The sequence below is a fragment of the Hermetia illucens genome, chromosome 5, assembly GCF_905115235.1.
Source record: "Hermetia illucens chromosome 5, iHerIll2.2.curated.20191125, whole genome shotgun sequence".
Taxonomy (NCBI): domain Eukaryota; kingdom Metazoa; phylum Arthropoda; class Insecta; order Diptera; family Stratiomyidae; genus Hermetia; species Hermetia illucens.
The window spans coordinates 3,056,361-3,073,967 of NC_051853.1; the positions used below are offsets into that span (position 1 = coordinate 3,056,361).

Sequence of the window (17,607 nt, forward strand, 5' to 3'; positions counted from 1 at the left end):
TGAACTGTCCAATCTATAGTACTGTTGGAAATTGTTTCTTTGGAAGGGAGAAGGAGAGGTTCAAGGTTGGATTTAAATGTTCGGTTCGGCCTTCCGAAAGTCAGGGACTAAGATTGGAGAGGGTCGGATGGTGCTGTCGGAGAGTGAAATATCTTAGACCACAGTATCGTCCTTTCTGTTTCTAGGAGGGGATAAGTATTGGGATTGGGTTTACGGTTAAACTGCTGCTGATTAGGAGGTAGGAATGGCAATAACATTTATTAAATGAGGGGAGGGCAGGGCTGAGGTGGGAAAGATTGATATTGGGATTAGCGGTGGTTAGGAAATGGGGGAGAGTTTCCCCGTTCTTGTTCGGCCGTACATCGAACCATGATGAGTGCCCGGCTTTGAGGTCTCCACCTATAATTATGAACCAGGACTTGCCTGCTCTCGGTTGAGTGGCACAGTAGGACAAGATAAAACGAATGTCATCGGTATCAAAGGATTGATCGGGACAGTAGATAGTAGCAACGAAGACCAAGGAAGTTTGGGGAAGGCATGGTACGGTAAATAAGTAAAATTCTACACTTTTATGTTATAAGAACTACACAATGGAACTTATATTAAGACTATAAGCACACGAGTTTAACTTTATTATAAAAATGATAACAGGATTGGGATTTTACTGAGTGTGAGAATAATAGCGAAATATCAAATTAGGAACTTGGCGCGCTCGACGAATTAATGTGCTCGATCTCGGTGTAGTAAACTAACTGAACTATTTTTTGACATTTTTCAGTCCCTTTATACAGTTCAATTTCATGTGTATTGTAAGTGTCCGTTATTCATAGATTCGTTTCTTTCCGTATGCTGATGCATGTGTTTGGAGAAAAATGTAAAATAAGAACCTGGTGTATAATATTGTTTAAATATGTCCCGAGCAAGTTCCCGTAAAACAATAGGTTAGAAAGTGTATGCATATGTTGTATGAGGAAGCTCGATAAAAATAAAATGATTGCTTTTGAGAAACCAGTCTATGAATAAATACGGTGATAATTAGATTTATTTTTTGGTGTGTACAGTGTTCGTATTTTCTGTTTAATGTAGTTTTGATACGTTTTATTTGTTGTATACTTTTGTGGCGTGGACGCTACAGAAGATTGGGTTTCTAAGGAAATAAGGGTAACCTCAATAGATTTGAAGCTATTGGGTGGAGGGAATAAAGGAATTTGTCAGAAATAGGATGGCTGTTCCACCACAAGTGTCTCGGCCTTGAGGATTGGACTGAGGACGGTCAGTTCTGAAAAGGTTGAAATTTGGGAAAATGGGCCTGTGCTTATGCAGCCTGGTTTCACACAGGAGCACTATGTGCGGATTATGCTCGCCAAAAAATAGCTCGAGTTGATGTTCAACTCAATAATCTTAACGTCCATTATTGGACTTTAGGATACCAACCATTGCGTTGAACATTTGCAGGAGTTCCTACGATTTCCTGGTGAACTCAAGGAAGTCGGGGTTGGAGATATTCGGGGGATTTGTGAGTTAAAACGGAGCACATCGCAAATGTTCTGCGCTCCTTTTATAATCCGCAGATCACAACATGGGTGTGAATTATATCGAATATAAATCCGCCTGCACTGAGCTGCTGCAGCTAGAACTAGGAATTGAAGAGTTTTGCTTCCAGGGCAGAGGTGAGGCAGCGTCTAATGAGTTGCCTCTGCCTTGTTGGGAAATTATAAGCCATCTTCGATGCCTCTGAAGTCTTTTTTATCTAGATCAGTAGAAATCCATTTGACAGTAGCTACCAATTATTAAAACTGTTGCGGCATCGTAAATATAGCATTGACTTCTTGTGGGACATACTCAGTACTGTGCACTTCGGGAAACGTAGTATATCTACGGCCTCTGATTAAAGATAATCAATCACCAGCGAATTCTCGAATTAAATCGACATCCAACCACTATGCCTGGAAAATCATTCCAAATTTATTTCAACTTCTTCCTAATTGAATTCCTATTACTTCGAGCTGTACAAACTGCAACTGCGATATGCTAAAAACTTCCATAAATCACCGGAAAATCCATAAATTTCCCTGCTTGCGATATTCCTAACAGTGGTCCCTGTGTCATAGCATATTCTCAATGAATCCTGCTAGTGTTATTTTTCTCAGTTCTGCATTGCACCGTTAGGACGCGCTGATTACACGACTTTCCCAAATAGAGAGATTTCGCGCAGCAAACCAGACGTTCATAATTTATTCGGCTATGCAGATATTCCATTTGCGATGGTGTTCAGGTCGTAGTATCAGAATCCATGGCGGATGGTCACAATTCTTTAAGGGAAAAACCATCAGCGGTGGTGTTGGTGGTAGACAATTTGTTTCGACGGATTTTAAAATGCCAACCAACTGGTCGCAATGTGTAAAAGGAGTGGGGCGGGATGAAAAAATCGGGTAATTGAAAAAAGCCATGCAAGGGAGCTGCTTTTCCTGGGGCTAGGAAGTTGGGTTCAAGACCGAATTAAAACAATAAAAAATACGATTTCGCATTAATTCATGGCAATGAAGTGTTGGTCCAGGATGCATGGTTCAAAATATATTGTTACAATTTAGCTTCAGATAGGATCAGAGTTACTTTATTGTTGGGTCTTTCGTGGTTGGATCGCTTTGGGTCGCTCAGGGTCTAATTTACAATGGGTAACTGGTTTATTTTACATCCTGCATAGAAGGAGAAAAGTGAAAGGTATTGAATTACGCAAATTTTAATTATACGTAATGAACAAGTTCATTGCTTTTGAAAAGGTCTACTCACGGCTTAACTTACGGCCAATTTCTGGAAACTCTCACCAGCGAGCCCTTGTATCCTGTCGTCACTGTCACTTTCCCAGCGACTACTGCTTGACCGCCCTTCGGATTTATTCTCCTTTTTTCATAGGAATAACATACCTCCCTTACCAGAATATTTATCGGAAACATTCCCACAATAACACCCTCTACTTTGCTTAAGATTATCCTGAAGGCGCCAGACACCCTTATTGCCATTACGCGGTAAATCATCAACACAGGTGAACCGGACCACTCCGGTCACGACTAATCTGGCGCCGTACCTTGAGCCTTCAATGATAGACATCATTCGTGCTAACGATTCATTGACATTTGCCCTTTTCCACAGGCATATCCCTAGTGTTCCTTGAAATTGATCTTCACATCAACCAGCCAACCAACCAATTTTATATATCTTTTCCTAAGGTTGATATTCAGGCTGCCTTCGTCTTTTGTTCCATAAGATCAAGCTGATCCAGCTGCAGCGGGGAAGGACTTCTTTAAGGCATTCTGTAAATACCTGTAGGAATATGCTTTGTGCCATCCTAATCGTCAGTTTCAGCGCCTTGTTGCGGATTCGATCAATACTCGGGGGCTGTGATATTCCGGGCCCTTTTCGCTGCATCCGATTATTATTATTCTGTTAAGGGAAAGTCGCACCGCGTCTTTGAAGAACTATTGTGCCCCTTTTACTGATTATAGTGTACCTGTTGATCATAGTATCTCAAGCAGGCCAGTAACCGTTAGGAACTTTAGTATGTTCCCCACTTCCAGAAGTTTCAGCTTTGCATCTGGTATTAAGTGTTCTCCCAGATGTATCGACCTACTTTGCACAAGTGCTGGACACTGTCCCAGGACGTGCATAGAGGTTTCGTCCTCCTCCTCACAGAACCTGCAGGCAGTGTCCGTAGATATCCCTAGCTTCCCTAGGTGGTAGTTCAGCCGACAATGACCATTGAGAATTCCCACTGTGATTCGGAGGTTCTTTTTGGTGAGGTTTAAGCAATCCTTTGTGCGCATGGGTTCGTATCCCCAATAAACACCCTGGACTGCTCTATCCCTGGTAGGCCCGCCCAATATAGTTCCCTCAACCGTTTCTCTTCGTTTCTTAGATTCATAGCCATGAAACCGTTTCCGATTCCACAGAAGGGTTCTGGCCCGTGTAAAGGCATCCCTGCTCCCTTCTTGGCTAGTTCATCCGCTGCCTCATTGCCTTCCAACCTAGCATGGCCTGGAATCCAAAGTATCCAGACCTTGTTGGACGAGCCGAGTGTATTCAGTCTCTCAAGGCATTCCCATACCAGTTTAGAGTTCACCTGGCTGGACCTAAGTGCCTTGATCGCTGCTTAGCTATCGGTGAGAATAGCTATGTTCTGCCCCCTGTAGTTCCTTTGCAGATTAAAGGAGGCACATTTGTCTATGGCGTAAATTTCCGCCTGGAATATGCTAGTGTACCTGCCCATTGGCTCGAAGTACATTTTCCTTGGACCAATGACACCGGCACCCGCTCCCTCTGCTGTGAGGGATCCGTCAGTGTACCAAGTAATCAGTTGCTGGTTCAAGCCGTATGTCGCAGCCACGCTCTCCCAGTTTGTCTTGTTACTCCAACGTGTTTCAAACTTCTTATTGAATTGAAACCTCGTTGTCATGTTGTCCCTCGGTATCAGTAATTGGGGATACCGCCTAGAAAGGATATCAATCTTCCTTCGATTTAGGCAACTCCCCGCCTCACTCATATTACCGGCCATCCTGAATATTGATCTCGTTGCCTGCATCTGTATGTGCAGATGGAGAGGGGTTAATCCCAGAAGGACCTCCAGGGATGCCGTTAGGCATGTCCTCATTGCCCCACTGATACACACGCAAGTCAGCCTTTGGAGCTTATGTAATTCCCTGGCTTGTGTGCTGAGTTGGGTTCTTTCTGCCCAGATTACCGCTCAATAGGTATTCATTTTCCTTACTATTGCAGTATATATCCAAAGTAGTATCTTCGGGCTGCAACCCCATTTTTTTCCTGCTATGGATCTGCAAGTCATCAGAGCCCTCGTGGCTTTTCGACAAGTGTTTCCGACATCCGTGTCTTCCAGAGTAATTTTTGGTCTACGCCTCCTAGTGAATGGTACTATGGTGGTTTTGGTCGGGTTGATCCGCAGTCCCACCTTCCTGCACCAGGCATTAGTAACCCTTAATCCAGTTTGGATTCTATCACATAGGGTATCTTCATATTTGCCCCTATAGATTAAAACAATGTCGTCCGCGTAGCCCTGGACTTGTATTCCAGTATTAGTTAACACGTCCAGGAGTTCATCCATTACCATACTCCACATCAGCGGCGATATTACTCAACCCTGTGGACAGCCTTGAGTGGTGTTCATGATAATAGAATTTGTACCTGTTTGTACCTCTATTTGTCTGCTTTCTAGCATTTTGCCCATCCAGAGTGCCAGGGTGTTTCCCACTCCTTTGCGGCTCAGGGCATCTTGTATCTCTGTGTGCGATGTGTTGTTGACTGCTCCTTCGATATCCAAAAACGCGCACAGTGCAATTTCTTTTGTTTCTATGGCGTCCCGTAGTACCTCTGTCAGCTGATACAGAGCAGTTTCAGTTGACCTTCCTGCCCGGTAAGCGTGTTGACAGTGATGTAGGGGATTACACTTTAGAACGTTAGTTCTAATATAGTTGTCTATGACCTTCTCCACCGTTTTGAGTATGAACGATGTTAGGCAGATTGGCCTGAAAGATTTAGGGTGAAAAGGATCCTTTTTACCCGCCTTCGGAATAAAGACCAGTTTTGCCCGTCTCCATGCCCTTGGTATGTAACCCAGTGCTATGCTCCCCCTTACCACCCTCAGAAGAGACTCTAAGATAATTCCTAGACCTCTCTGGATAAGTGCTGGGAAAATGCCATCTACTCCGGGAGATCTCATTGGTTGAAAAGTTCCTACTGCCCATCTTAGCCTAGCTTCTGAGCATACCTCTTTTGCTAGTTTCCAGCCCTCTTTCCTTCCCCTTTTATTCGTTGTTGGGGTGTCAGGCAGATTGTTGTCGCCTGCCGCCGAGGGGTAGGACCCCGGGAAATGAGTTCTGAGAAGCAGGTGTACCCTGTCCTCCTCATTCTCGGTGAATGTCCCATCTTCCTTTTTCAAGCAGACAGAGGATATTCCCCCGTCTTTGGCTACAGCCTTGTACAGCCTGGTTGCTTCTGTGACTAAGAAGGATCTCTTCGAGTAGGAGACGCTTTTTTCCGGAAATTTTCCAGGATCTCCCTTCCGAGCTCTGCTTTATTTTAAAAGATTAATAATGAACTGCTCTGAAAGTTCGACCCCTGCCTAAAGGACAGAATGGGCACCACATTTTGAATTTTTCACAATTTTTGACCCACACTTCATCCCCATTTTCACCATCGCCTTAGCATTCTGGCCGCAGGATTGTAATTAATATTGGCTGTTGTACAATGTCGCCTAGTTTGCGCTGTTACAGAATTAATTGCACATTATAAGCCACCTTGTTACCAAATAGTACCAGGAGCAACATTTACGACGTCCCGGGCAATATCACAACATTGACATATCCGGTTATTGTATATTCATAAAGCGTCCTTTGATCTGAAGTATTTCACCCGTTCATGCGGAAGTGAATGCATATAGCATTGACAAATCCGATTGGAAAATTAATAAACAGTTTGCATAAATTGTTTGCATACCAGGGTATGAGGGAAGGAAGTGAATTGAACTCAACAAGCCAACAACATACTCGCGATTAGCATAATTAATTTAGTTGTTCAATGACGTTAACAATTTTAGATTTAGATTAATAGAAACAACATCGACTCCTAATTAGCTGGGATTAAAATGAATCTACGACAATTAACTCTCTAAATAAAAATTAATGTTGATAGGAAGGAATGATAGGAAGGAGACGGTACAATTGAAGTCATGTCATCTGACGTCTGTCATTATTTCTTCAAAATGAATTTGAGAAAACTCATTGTTTGCAAGGATCGAATTATCAATAATGAAGTAGGAGAGGCGAAAATAACCCCAGTCCCAAGTCATCAGACCAGGATAAACCCATTGTACTACTTCATATCTTGACAATTTTCAATCCCAGCTTTCCCTTCTTAGTAGCCAGGCATACCACCCTGACTTTACCAATATTCAAGTTTGAATACATACCGCCAGATTTTATTGACACATACAAATGGTTAAAGGAACCAAGTTTCAAATCCGGGTTGACAGGAATCAAACAGGGTGTCAGAGCTATCCCAAAACACTGAAAAGTAGCGAAAATTCAGATTCCCAGGATAAATCTGCAACTCCATTGCAGTCGTGCATCGACACACGCTAGCATGCCTTTATGCTAGCCCGGGAACGTGGAAGGTCCTTTTCGAAAACTCAGTCCAATCATGTCATGCATTACAGTTCTCATGTCTTACCGATGGTCCTCAAATTCCTAAGATTGAACAAACCAGCAAAAATGACAGATGGGAACATATATGCATGTTTTTCACATTACTTCGGACTAGTTCCCGAACTCTCCCGCCTTGCGAAGCCTTCAAATCAAGAAATTCCTTTCACCAACGGGAGGGGAGAGGAGGAAGGGAACTGTCAGTTCAGGGAACCCTGTGACATCCGGCTCCTCCACCGGTTGAGTTATATCTTCTTAGCAACGAGAAGGACCCGAACGTAATGGACAACATGGCTTCATCTGTCAGCACTCCTCAGAATCTCTTCGACAATGTTGCCTGGAGAGTAATCCTCTGTGTTTAAATAGAGCTGCTGACGAATCCCATCCAACCTTCCACAAGAAAAAAACGTGTGATAGGCATCGTCCAAAACTCCATTGCAAAACACACAATCGCGACGTCGTGCCTTTCCAATCTTGTGCAGGTTAGATTGAAAACTTCCATGCCCACTTAAAAATTGAGTTGGGAAATAGTCAGTCTCACCATGCTTCCGATTCAGCACCTAAGTTGCCGATAAGCCACGCAGTCCATCTGCCTCTTGTTTCATTTTGTCAAGAGAACTGCCACTCGTCTAGCGTACGTTGCCATACTTCATGAGCAACCATCTCCCATGGCTCATCTCCTTTGCGCTTGTATATGGCTTGACGCTCCTTAGCAAGAAGGGAAACTGGGATCACTCCCGCAATCACCATCACGACCAGTTCAGAGACAGTGCGGTATGCAGACGCCACCCGCACTGTACTTGCTCGAGACGCTTACGATATACCTCCTTGCCATGCGAAGAACGTCAACCCATACCCCTGCGCGACAGAGCAGGAGAAACTAAGTTGCACTCATCAGGACACGTCGCCTGCTAGAACTAAAGGGTAGTTTTAAAGGGAGGACACCTCGAATACACTAACGACATCTATTTGCTCTCTCACCGAGATAGGACCTTGGCCAAATGGCTCAGGATGTGAAAAGAAAGAAAAGTTGAGCCATTCTGAAGGTAAGCGCCAACTAAATCAAGGTTTTCGGTCAGACTAGCAATCGCACCCTCCTTATCTGCAGTGAATGGAAATGAAAATGGAAATGTAGTTATCTCAACACCAAGAACAACTTGAAATTGTTTTATGTTCTTTCGGTATTGCTATATGGGCATAGTCCACGAAAAGGGACTCAGAAGTTTCAAGCCTCCGTCAGGACTTGTCTGCAATGTGTCATCGGAGTACGCTGACTCGAAAATTGGAACTCACAGAAATTAGAAAAGCTTGGAAATTCGATCCAACAAGTCTTTAAAGAGCCTGCAAGTTACGACATTCCTTTCACCAAAGAGAGGGAGGGCAAGGGAGGAAGAGAACTGTTAGTTTAAAGAGTTGCCCGCTATCCGATCCCACAGCAGTCGACCTCTATCTTATTCGCAACAAAGCTTTAATATTAGGCGGAAATGGGGCTATCTCCTAGCACTCCTCACCGTCTTTCTAATAACTGTTGTCAGCAGGGGGATCAATTGTATCTGAGTAAAGTTCCCGAGAAAAAATGTGATTAGCTTCATTCAGTCAGCGCAATCTACAAACCTCTCGAGTGTAAGTGTCGTTCTTCATGCGCCATTACCTCCTTTGGGTTGCTCCCTTTGCACTTGTAAATCATTTTACTTTCCTTAGCAAGAAGGCAATGGAAGTCACTCCCGTAATTACTATCACTACCAATTCTGAGACAGCCAGGTAGGCGGACACAACCCGCAAAACTTCCCGTCTCTGTACTTTTTTTTTTGTTTTTGAGGAGGTGGAAATCTTCAAAAGACTCTGGCCTGGGCACGCCAGAGTGTGGGATTTTTAGCCACTAAAACCACCCCCGACTCCCCCCCTACCCCGTGGGACCACCTTTAGGTATTACATCACGGAGCGGCGTTAGCTTACTTTAGCTAGGTCTCCTTTCGTCTACCCGCGGGGTTCGTAACCGCGTCTTCCTCTCTTCTTCTGTTTTTCGCAGTTTTTCCTGGATTACAGCGATCATGGAATTGATCGCATCCCAGTCTTCCTGACAGGCTACCATTCTTCGGACAAAATTTTCCGGTGACAGCACTTCACCTAGAGTTTCCTTCAGGTTCCTCCTTTCTTCCACGAACCTACGACACTGGAAGAAAACGTGCCCTGGGTCCTCTGGGACCCCGCAGTTTGGACAATTAGGCGAGGTGTCCAATTTAAACCTGTACAGGTATTGACGGTATCCTCCATGGCCGGTGAGAAACTGGGTGAGATTATAATTGATCTCCCCACGCTTTCTCTCCAGCCACTCCCCGATGGAAGGGATCAACCTGTAAGTCCAACGACCCTTTTCTGACTGGTCCCATCGCTGTTGCCACCTGCTTATGGATCTCCCCCTTTCAGCTTTTTTCACCTGAGATAAGGGAGAGATGGACCTGGTGTTGTAAATGTTCATCATTTCGGTTGCCAGGATGTCAATCGGCATCATTCCCGAGATGACGAACGCTGCATCGTCTGAGACGGTCCTGAAGGCAGAACACACCCTTAGGGATGTTCTTCTGTAGACCGCACTCAGTTTATGTGTATTGCCTAAAACCTGCAGTGCTTTTCCCCAAACTGGGACTGCATACAGCATGATAGAGCTCACCACCCTGGCTATGAGCAGCCTGCAAGTATGCCGCGGTCCTCCAACGTTCGGCATCACCCTTGCCAGAGAAATACCCGTGGTGGATGCTCGTTTACAAGTATGCTCTATGTGCTGCTTAAAATTAAGTCCTCCGTCTATCGTCACCCCCAAGTATTTGATGGCCGGCTTGGAAGTGATGATACGATTCCCGATTCTAATGCAGGCGTAATTTCTTTTGCGGCGCTTAGTGATGAGGACCCCTTCCGTCTTTTCCTCCGCGAGTGCCAGTCCAGCACTCTCTAACCAAGCCTTAATAACACTGATTGCTTCGCTTGAGTACAACTCAGCATCCTCGAGATGCTTTGCAACCACAACCAGTGCTATATCATCGGCGTAACCCACCACCGTAGCCTCCTCCGGAACCGGAAGGTTGAGCACATCATTATACATGATGTTCCACAGTAGTGGGCCCAGTACAGAGCCCTGGGGGACACCCGCGGAGACAACGTACTCTTTGGATCCGTCATCGGTATCATACCAGAGTGTCCGCTCTTTCAAGTAGCTATCGATAATAGCGGCGAGGTAGGTGGGAACACCAATCGTCGCCAGAGACTTTCGTATAAGGTTCCAATTGGCCGGGTTAAATGCATTCCTCACATCTAGGGTCACCACCACGCAATATTTGCTGGTACAACCCCTTCCGTGAATTGCATTTTCGGCCAAGCCAGTAACCATTTTGATGGCATCGATGGTTGATCTGGCTTTCCGGAACCCATACTGCCTATCTGAAAGGCCCCCTTGGCTCTCGACGACTGGAAGTAATCTATTATAAATGGCCCGCTCCAACATTTTCCCCATAGTGTCTAGAAGACATATGGGTCTATAGGAGGACGGTTCCCCTGGAGGTTTGCCAGCCTTAGGCAACAGTACCAGCTTCTGCCGCTTCCATGGTGCAGGAAAAATACCCTCCGACATGCACGTTTCAAACAGCTCCGCGAACATATCCGGTCTACTTTTGACGGCAAGTTTGAGAGCCTTATTCGGTATGCCGTCAAGACCCGGGGCTTTACTGTCGCCTATTCGACTGCAGATCTATAGCAGCTCGTCCCTGGTGACTGGTGGAATCGGCGTCACATTCAGGGGGCGCTGGAAGGTGTCAGCACCCCCCTCTTGCTGGGGAAACAACCCCTGGATTATTTTCAACAAGAGCATAGGGCACGTGGTCTGCGGAGACGATCGGCCTCTGAATCGTCCTGTCGCGATTTTATAGGCGCTACCCCACGGATTTATGTCCGCTTCCGAACAGAGCCCCTTAAAACATTCCCTCTTACTCCGCTGGATGGCGAGCTTGAGGTGCTTGCGAGCTTCCCTATAGGCATGCTCTTTTTGCCCCTGATCGATCCTACCTATTGCCCTCTGAGCCGTTCGTCTGGCTCTGTGGCAAATCGATCGAAGATTGGCAAGTTCACTATTCCACCAATAATTGGGTCTTCTAGTGGGGAATGAACATCTCCTAGGCATCGACGCGTCACATGCTTTAGAGATGCTCTGTGTGACATGGAGAGCTCTATCCGTGGAGGTGCCTGCTTTGCTAGGCAAGTCTAGCCACACCTCCATGAATGTCTGCTCATCCATCGCTTTGGCAGACCATCCTGGTGTTCCTCTGGATTTCGGCTTCCGGGGTGCGGTTCTCCTCCCTTATGGCTCCATCCTTAGTTCAAAGGTGATTGCCTGGTGGTCGCTGTACGTGAAGTCCTCACTAACTTGCCAGGACATGTCACGTGCTAACGCAGGGCTGATAAAAGTCAGATCTACAATTGACCCAGTTCCCCCTTTCCGATAAGTGTTTATATCGCCTTCGGTGGCCAGAACCACATCCAACTGGGCGAATTCTTCTAATAAGCACCGCCCCCTTGCGTTAGTCTCTTTGCTGCCCCACTCGATAGCCCACGCATTAAAGTCACCGGCTATCACCTTTGGACTCCGTCCCTTTGCATCGTGAACAAGATCGTCTAACAGTTCTTCAAACTCGGGCAGTGTGAGGTTCGGTGGGGCGTAACAGCTATATATGAATATGCCGCTTATTTTTGCACAGGGCAGTCGTGATACACATCCTTGCTCTGTGTTGGCCCAAATATGTGAACCATAGAACAAAAGGGACCACGTGGCGTTCATGAAAAGACATCTCATGCTTTCAATGTAGAGCCCTGAACGTTTACCATCATCGATTTAAGGCCGAAATTCGAGCTGTGACTTCGACCGGGGCTGTTTTGATTTACCCGAAAAAGCTCTCTTCAAGTCAATCCAACTTACTTAACCGTTAGGTGTAACTTATTAATAATCTCGGTGGTTGATAAAGAAGTCAGGGTGATGATTTTCTTTTTAGTTGAGGTAACTACCTCGGACTATGCTAAAACCACGAGCCGTCATCAATCGGCTTACGTCAATACGCCTAAGTCTGCTTTGCGTTAGCTCGACAAGATGACCGACTTTTCTGGCATGTAGTGTCTTAGTAGACTTTCATAATGAGTCTTCGAGGGTCTGGCACTAGGATAGGTTCCCAAACTACCACCGACGTGGTTTTCACACACCTCTCCAGGGTCTCATAGAGCAGGAACGGTCTCTCAGATAACCGGTCAATATGCCTTAATTGATCTACGCCAGCCTTGACCATTTCCAGCGACAAGAAAAATTTCTTCCTCCATGTAAGCGTCGAATGCGCCGAGGAGTACGTCCCACCGATGGTGAAACAACTGCTTGTTCAGCTTTGCGGGGATACTTTCGGATCTTTGTGAATTCTTATTTTTTATAGAAGGGGCTATTTTATCCAAGGTTTCGCCGGAGCCTTGATCTTTCTGAAGATCAGTACATACCTATGGCTCCACATCCACCCTTCGACGAGCTCGTGTCCAGTAGTGAACTTTGATTTTGTTTATTACGATGAGGGGTCTCCTTTTAGCTAATCTGGACCTTGTCATTGTGATGCGTGCCACCTCTCGGTTGTCTAACTTTGTTCAAACGGCGAAACTTCTACAGGCCGGCAATGGGAGGTGTTCTCCAAGGCATAGAAGCCTCGTAGGCTGTTGTTACCAGGTTCATAACTAAATTTTTAGGATAGTTTCTACTGTAACGCTACCACCTTCCGAAGTGTCCTCCAGCGCCGCTCTGTCCGTTCCAAGAGCTTCGACGGATTTCCCGATGTTCAAATTTCAGATACTTTTAGACATTCCACGCGTAAGGAGAATGTCAGATTGGTGCACGGCGAGAGATAGCGGCGAAACATCATGTATAGGTGGCCGTTCGTCAGAGAATTTTCTAGAAAACGTGACCTATCTATTGGCGACACCACTGAATCCGACGTTTCTGATAAGGCACGGGAACGCTTTCTTCGGATCCTGGGCTGGTATAGTCGCTGAAAAGTCATCCCCTCGCTTTTGGGTCTGAATACAAAGTCAAATTTAGGACGGCAGCGCCGATAGCATTGTCATGAATATGGTCGCAGGGGGTGGCTTTTAAGAGGAAGGCAATATTCCACTTTCTTTTGTAACGCTCAAATAGGAGTTACGTATCTGCCCCAACTTTTGGATCATGTTGATCATGAGTTTTTTGAATGGCAAAATACACAATGTGAGGATTCCTGGGTCTTGTATTAAGGAACAGGAGCTATTTTTTTTTACATTATCAAAAACGCGAATTAGGTAAAACTTTTTTCTCTAATTTTCGAGCAGCTACTGTTCTACTTCGAACAAAGATCTTGGTTGGCGCACACGCCAGGTGGATAATACCGTTATAAGGCAGAAGTGGCAGTGAATAGATCATACATTAAGGAGTGGCGATAATTCCATTGCTGGCCACGCTATGCAGTGGAACTTACTCTCTCAATTTGGGCCGAGAACAGTCGAGGCAGAATACAAACGTCTAGGGAAGTCCTGGGGAGAGTTGAAGTGCATTTGAGCGGACCATGTACAATGATGCATGGTTGCATGGTTGATGCGCTATACAAAATCAAAAAGTGAATGTTACCATATATGTATGTGAATAACCGTGTAGTTCGTAAAGTTAAATATTACCACAAACCTGCCCAATTTTGGCAGGTTGGCTCCATTTTTGGCGAAGATAGACGTGAAACCTTCTTTTCATTTCCAAGTAATGGTCCGCAAATGGTTCACTCTCTAGTTGAGCATGCCCCCCTTATCCCCCGCTCCTAAAGATCAATCTCATAATCTATCATGAAATTGACCCTTAAGGACTTTTTGAAAATCTGGTTAACTTCACCCTCCTCTTGGCTTATGGTATTCCCACAACAAATTGATAGCGCTACCTCCAAACAGTGTGTCAACATAGTCAGTCAGCTCTGATTTCTTCTGTATTTCCATTTCAATTGATATAAAGAGGGCCCTATTTGTAGGGACCTCAGTAAACTTTAGCAAGAGTACATAACCTATACCACTGGATCAAATGACAGGGAAGGCGTGTTGTGAACGATGAATGGTGGCCGTAGGAATCCGACATTCGGTGTCGATTGTGTTGGAATCAAAGATTAATCTGTCCCTCAAGGACTCAGGAAGGACTCATATAGCTTGCAAAAGTGACTATCGTTCGCGTCCTCTAATATTTTTTTTAATATGAGGCTCAAAGGAGATGTCGACATATATTCCAGGTGGGTGTAGAAGGGAGTATTTGGTAACATCGTTTCAAATGCTGAGGCGATAGCGATATCTTTTGGGAAACTGGTTGACATAGTATAGGCAAAGTCTGCTTACATTCGAGTCTGAAGCCGTTGTATTGGTCATGTACCCGTCATAAAGGTCTCTCTTGGTGAGGTGATGACTGACCAATGGTCAAGCTCCTTCTTCTTCTTTCTTCAGTTATCTATGCCGTTCTTTCAGCTTATTTTATAGGGGGACAAAAAAGGCAAAATTTTATTTTCTAAATGCCGAATAAAGAGTTCTTATTGTTCATATACCGGTATTTCGAGGACCAGTTGTCCTCTTCCTCAGTATGTGTTTGTACTCTTTATCTTTTGTTGCCAAAGTTATGTGTACCCCAAGAAGTACGGAAGCACAGAATGCTGCATTTAAAAGTTCCGAAAGGAGCTCCAAGGAGAGCATATAGAAGGTAAAAGAAGTGCGTGTTTTGTATGGGTAGGGAGAGAGTTACCAATAATGTTAGAAGGGAGGGAGGGAGAACCTTGTCTTATGAAGAGCACCTAGGCGAGTGCAATTATCAGAGGGGTCTCGAGAATCATTTTCGATGCATACCCCTTATTTCAATAAAGGCGGTGCTAGTTCAAGTTCTCTTTCTCTGTCTTTCAGTTAATTCAGCAACTCCGGTATAATGTCATCTAAACATTTCGCAGTTTGCATGTATTTTTCAGAATAAATAAGACAATAAATTACCCAAAACGACTATTATACTACCACCAAAATTAACCTCTATTCTTGCGTGCTCTGTTGGGCATGGTGCGGCTACGACGACGTTGGGGACGACGACGCGACGAACGACGACCCGACGGACGACGACGCGGCGAACGGCGACTATTGCGTCTGATTTTGGTTACCTTTCGTCTCGGTGCCTTATTTCGTGCACTCCGCCGTCGAGTACCTTTGCCCTTTTTCTTTGCACTACGTCGTCTGCTATTTTGAAGCCTTAGACCGTTGAGTTGCAGCTGAAGGTTACTAAATCGAACCCTGACAGGCTGGTTAGACGAACCAGTGGCAGTACCAGAGGTGCCAGTACCAGTGCCAGTGCCGGTGCCGGTACCTGTACCGGTACCGGAGCCGGTATCAGAGCCGGTACCAGTTCCGGTGTTAGTACTTGAACCAGTATTAGTATCCGAATCGGAGGTAGCGTCTGTTCCAGTGGATGATCCGCTATCATTACTTGTTTGTCCATGGCAAAAACCCGCCAACAAGATTAATATAATGGGAAGACAACGAATAGCCAATCTTAGCATGTTGGAGCTGAAAAACGAAAACTTGATTACTAACTTAAGATAGTTATCTTACTACATCTTTTATCTGTTCTGCTTCCATAAAGCCCTTAATTTCAAGGAATGACAAATTAAATTGTGCCTGGCTAGAAATGGACAGCTTACAAAAGGCCCATCTAGAGGTTTCCTGAAATTAACTTACCAAGAACCTCCTCTCATTTCCAATATCAATTATGAAGCCAAAATGACTGTTACTATTGTGGTTTCGATGCACCAAACAGAAACTGATAATGCCTCTGTGGAAGCGTGGGTATTTATATCAATAGAGCAACCTTCTCCCGTATGAATGACTTTCACTGATGACATTCAAACAGAACAGAAAATGTGTTAAATATTTGTATAAATGGAAGGTTTGGGCAAGTCTTTCCTATTTTTATTCAGCTTTTGGAAGCACATCCAGATCATCAAATAATAACTTAATCGTTAGAATATGAATGCATATTAGTTCTAGTCCGGATGTGCTCCAATTTGTTCAAAACATCTGGATTAGTACCATCCATAGATAGATTACTCTATGACTAATTTTGTTTGGCTTTTTGAATTTGCTGACTTTGTATTTTACCTAGTTACCGCAAAATCGAAAAATCCATTGACCTACTGACTTATCGGACTTAGAACTTAGGCACTGGGCGGATTGAGAAAGGGACTGTCCTCTCTCTTTTTGTTTTTTGCCTCTCTTTATCGCCGGAAGGTAAAAAGATGCAAAACCTACCGCCGGCTCCTGTCAAACGATTACGTGACACTGGTTCTCCCTGAAACCACCTCCGTGTTCTTCACTTAACCTTCGGCCCCATCATTATTGTATTCGATTTTGTGAAGGATCAATTACTAAGTGCGGTCCGTGCTTTAATTATTAACTTCCCTTAAAACTACTCCCTCTTTTGCATATTGTGGATTGCCTTCATCGATGTGACTGATACATTTTAATGACTTATGCATGGGCTGAATAGTTGTCTAAAACCATCGGAGTTAACCGGATTTGCCCTAGAAGTGAGAGCTGTCCTAATTAGCCCGTGAAAATCCCCTAGAAATACAGAAGCTTGCCAGGCTAGGGAGTATGGTAAACCTCCAGTTCTTCTATCTTCGTTACTGGCGATATTATCACCTCCTAAAGGTTTCTGGAGACTGTCACCGCTTGCGCTTTCCCTCAGGAATTTTCAGTAGGAGATTGGTAAACGTAATTTCCTGAGTTGCCTGACCTGTAGGCACTTCCCATGGGTGTGCCTCTGCGCACAATTGTTTGAAGCAGATGCTCCCTACTTCGATGTATAGCTGGCTATATTTTTTTTGCGAGCTTCCTACAGACACGTAGCTTTACCTCTTGGTTAATCCAACCCATTGATTTCTGAGCCGCTCGTCTCGCCTGATAACACGCCACCAGCAGTTGGCCCTTCTACTGAGGAATGTGACATGCAAGGCCTTCTCCGCGGATGGGCCTGGTATAGTGCTCTAGTCCAACCACTATTCCTTTCCCAGATCAACCGGACCTCCTTCTCATTCTTGGATGTTCAGGTCTTCAACCGGTTGACTTGTTCTTCAGGTCAAAGGCGATTTCCTTGTGATCACTGTCGGTGTAGTGTTCACTGACGTTTTAGGATGTAACATGTGCTAGTGAAGGGCTAAAAAAGAAAGATCCCCAACTGAATCGCACCCCCTTTCCCGTAAGCATTAATTTGACCATCATTATAATATATCTAGCTGTGTAAAAGCTTCCAAGAGACCACGCCCCCTTGCATTCGCCAATCAACTTTCCCATG

The 17,607-nt window shown here is 44.9% G+C and overlaps 2 protein-coding genes across 11 annotated transcripts in view; one reads left to right on the forward strand and one right to left on the reverse strand.

Annotated features, from left to right (window-relative positions):
* LOC119656644 (zinc metalloproteinase-disintegrin-like jararhagin) overlaps window positions 1-17,607 on the forward strand; it is a 973,582-nt gene that overhangs the window by 149,086 nt on the left and 806,889 nt on the right. The gene's annotated exons all lie outside the window — the stretch shown is intronic.
* Window positions 15,194-16,075, reverse strand: LOC119656645 (period circadian protein-like). Its single transcript, XM_038063102.1, has 2 exons — window positions 15,993-16,075; window positions 15,194-15,821 (listed from the first exon to the last, which is right to left on the reverse strand). The coding sequence occupies exons 1-2, from the start codon at window positions 16,007-16,009 to the stop codon at window positions 15,287-15,289; spliced, it is 552 nt and encodes a 183-aa protein (XP_037919030.1). The 5' UTR covers window positions 16,010-16,075; the 3' UTR covers window positions 15,194-15,286.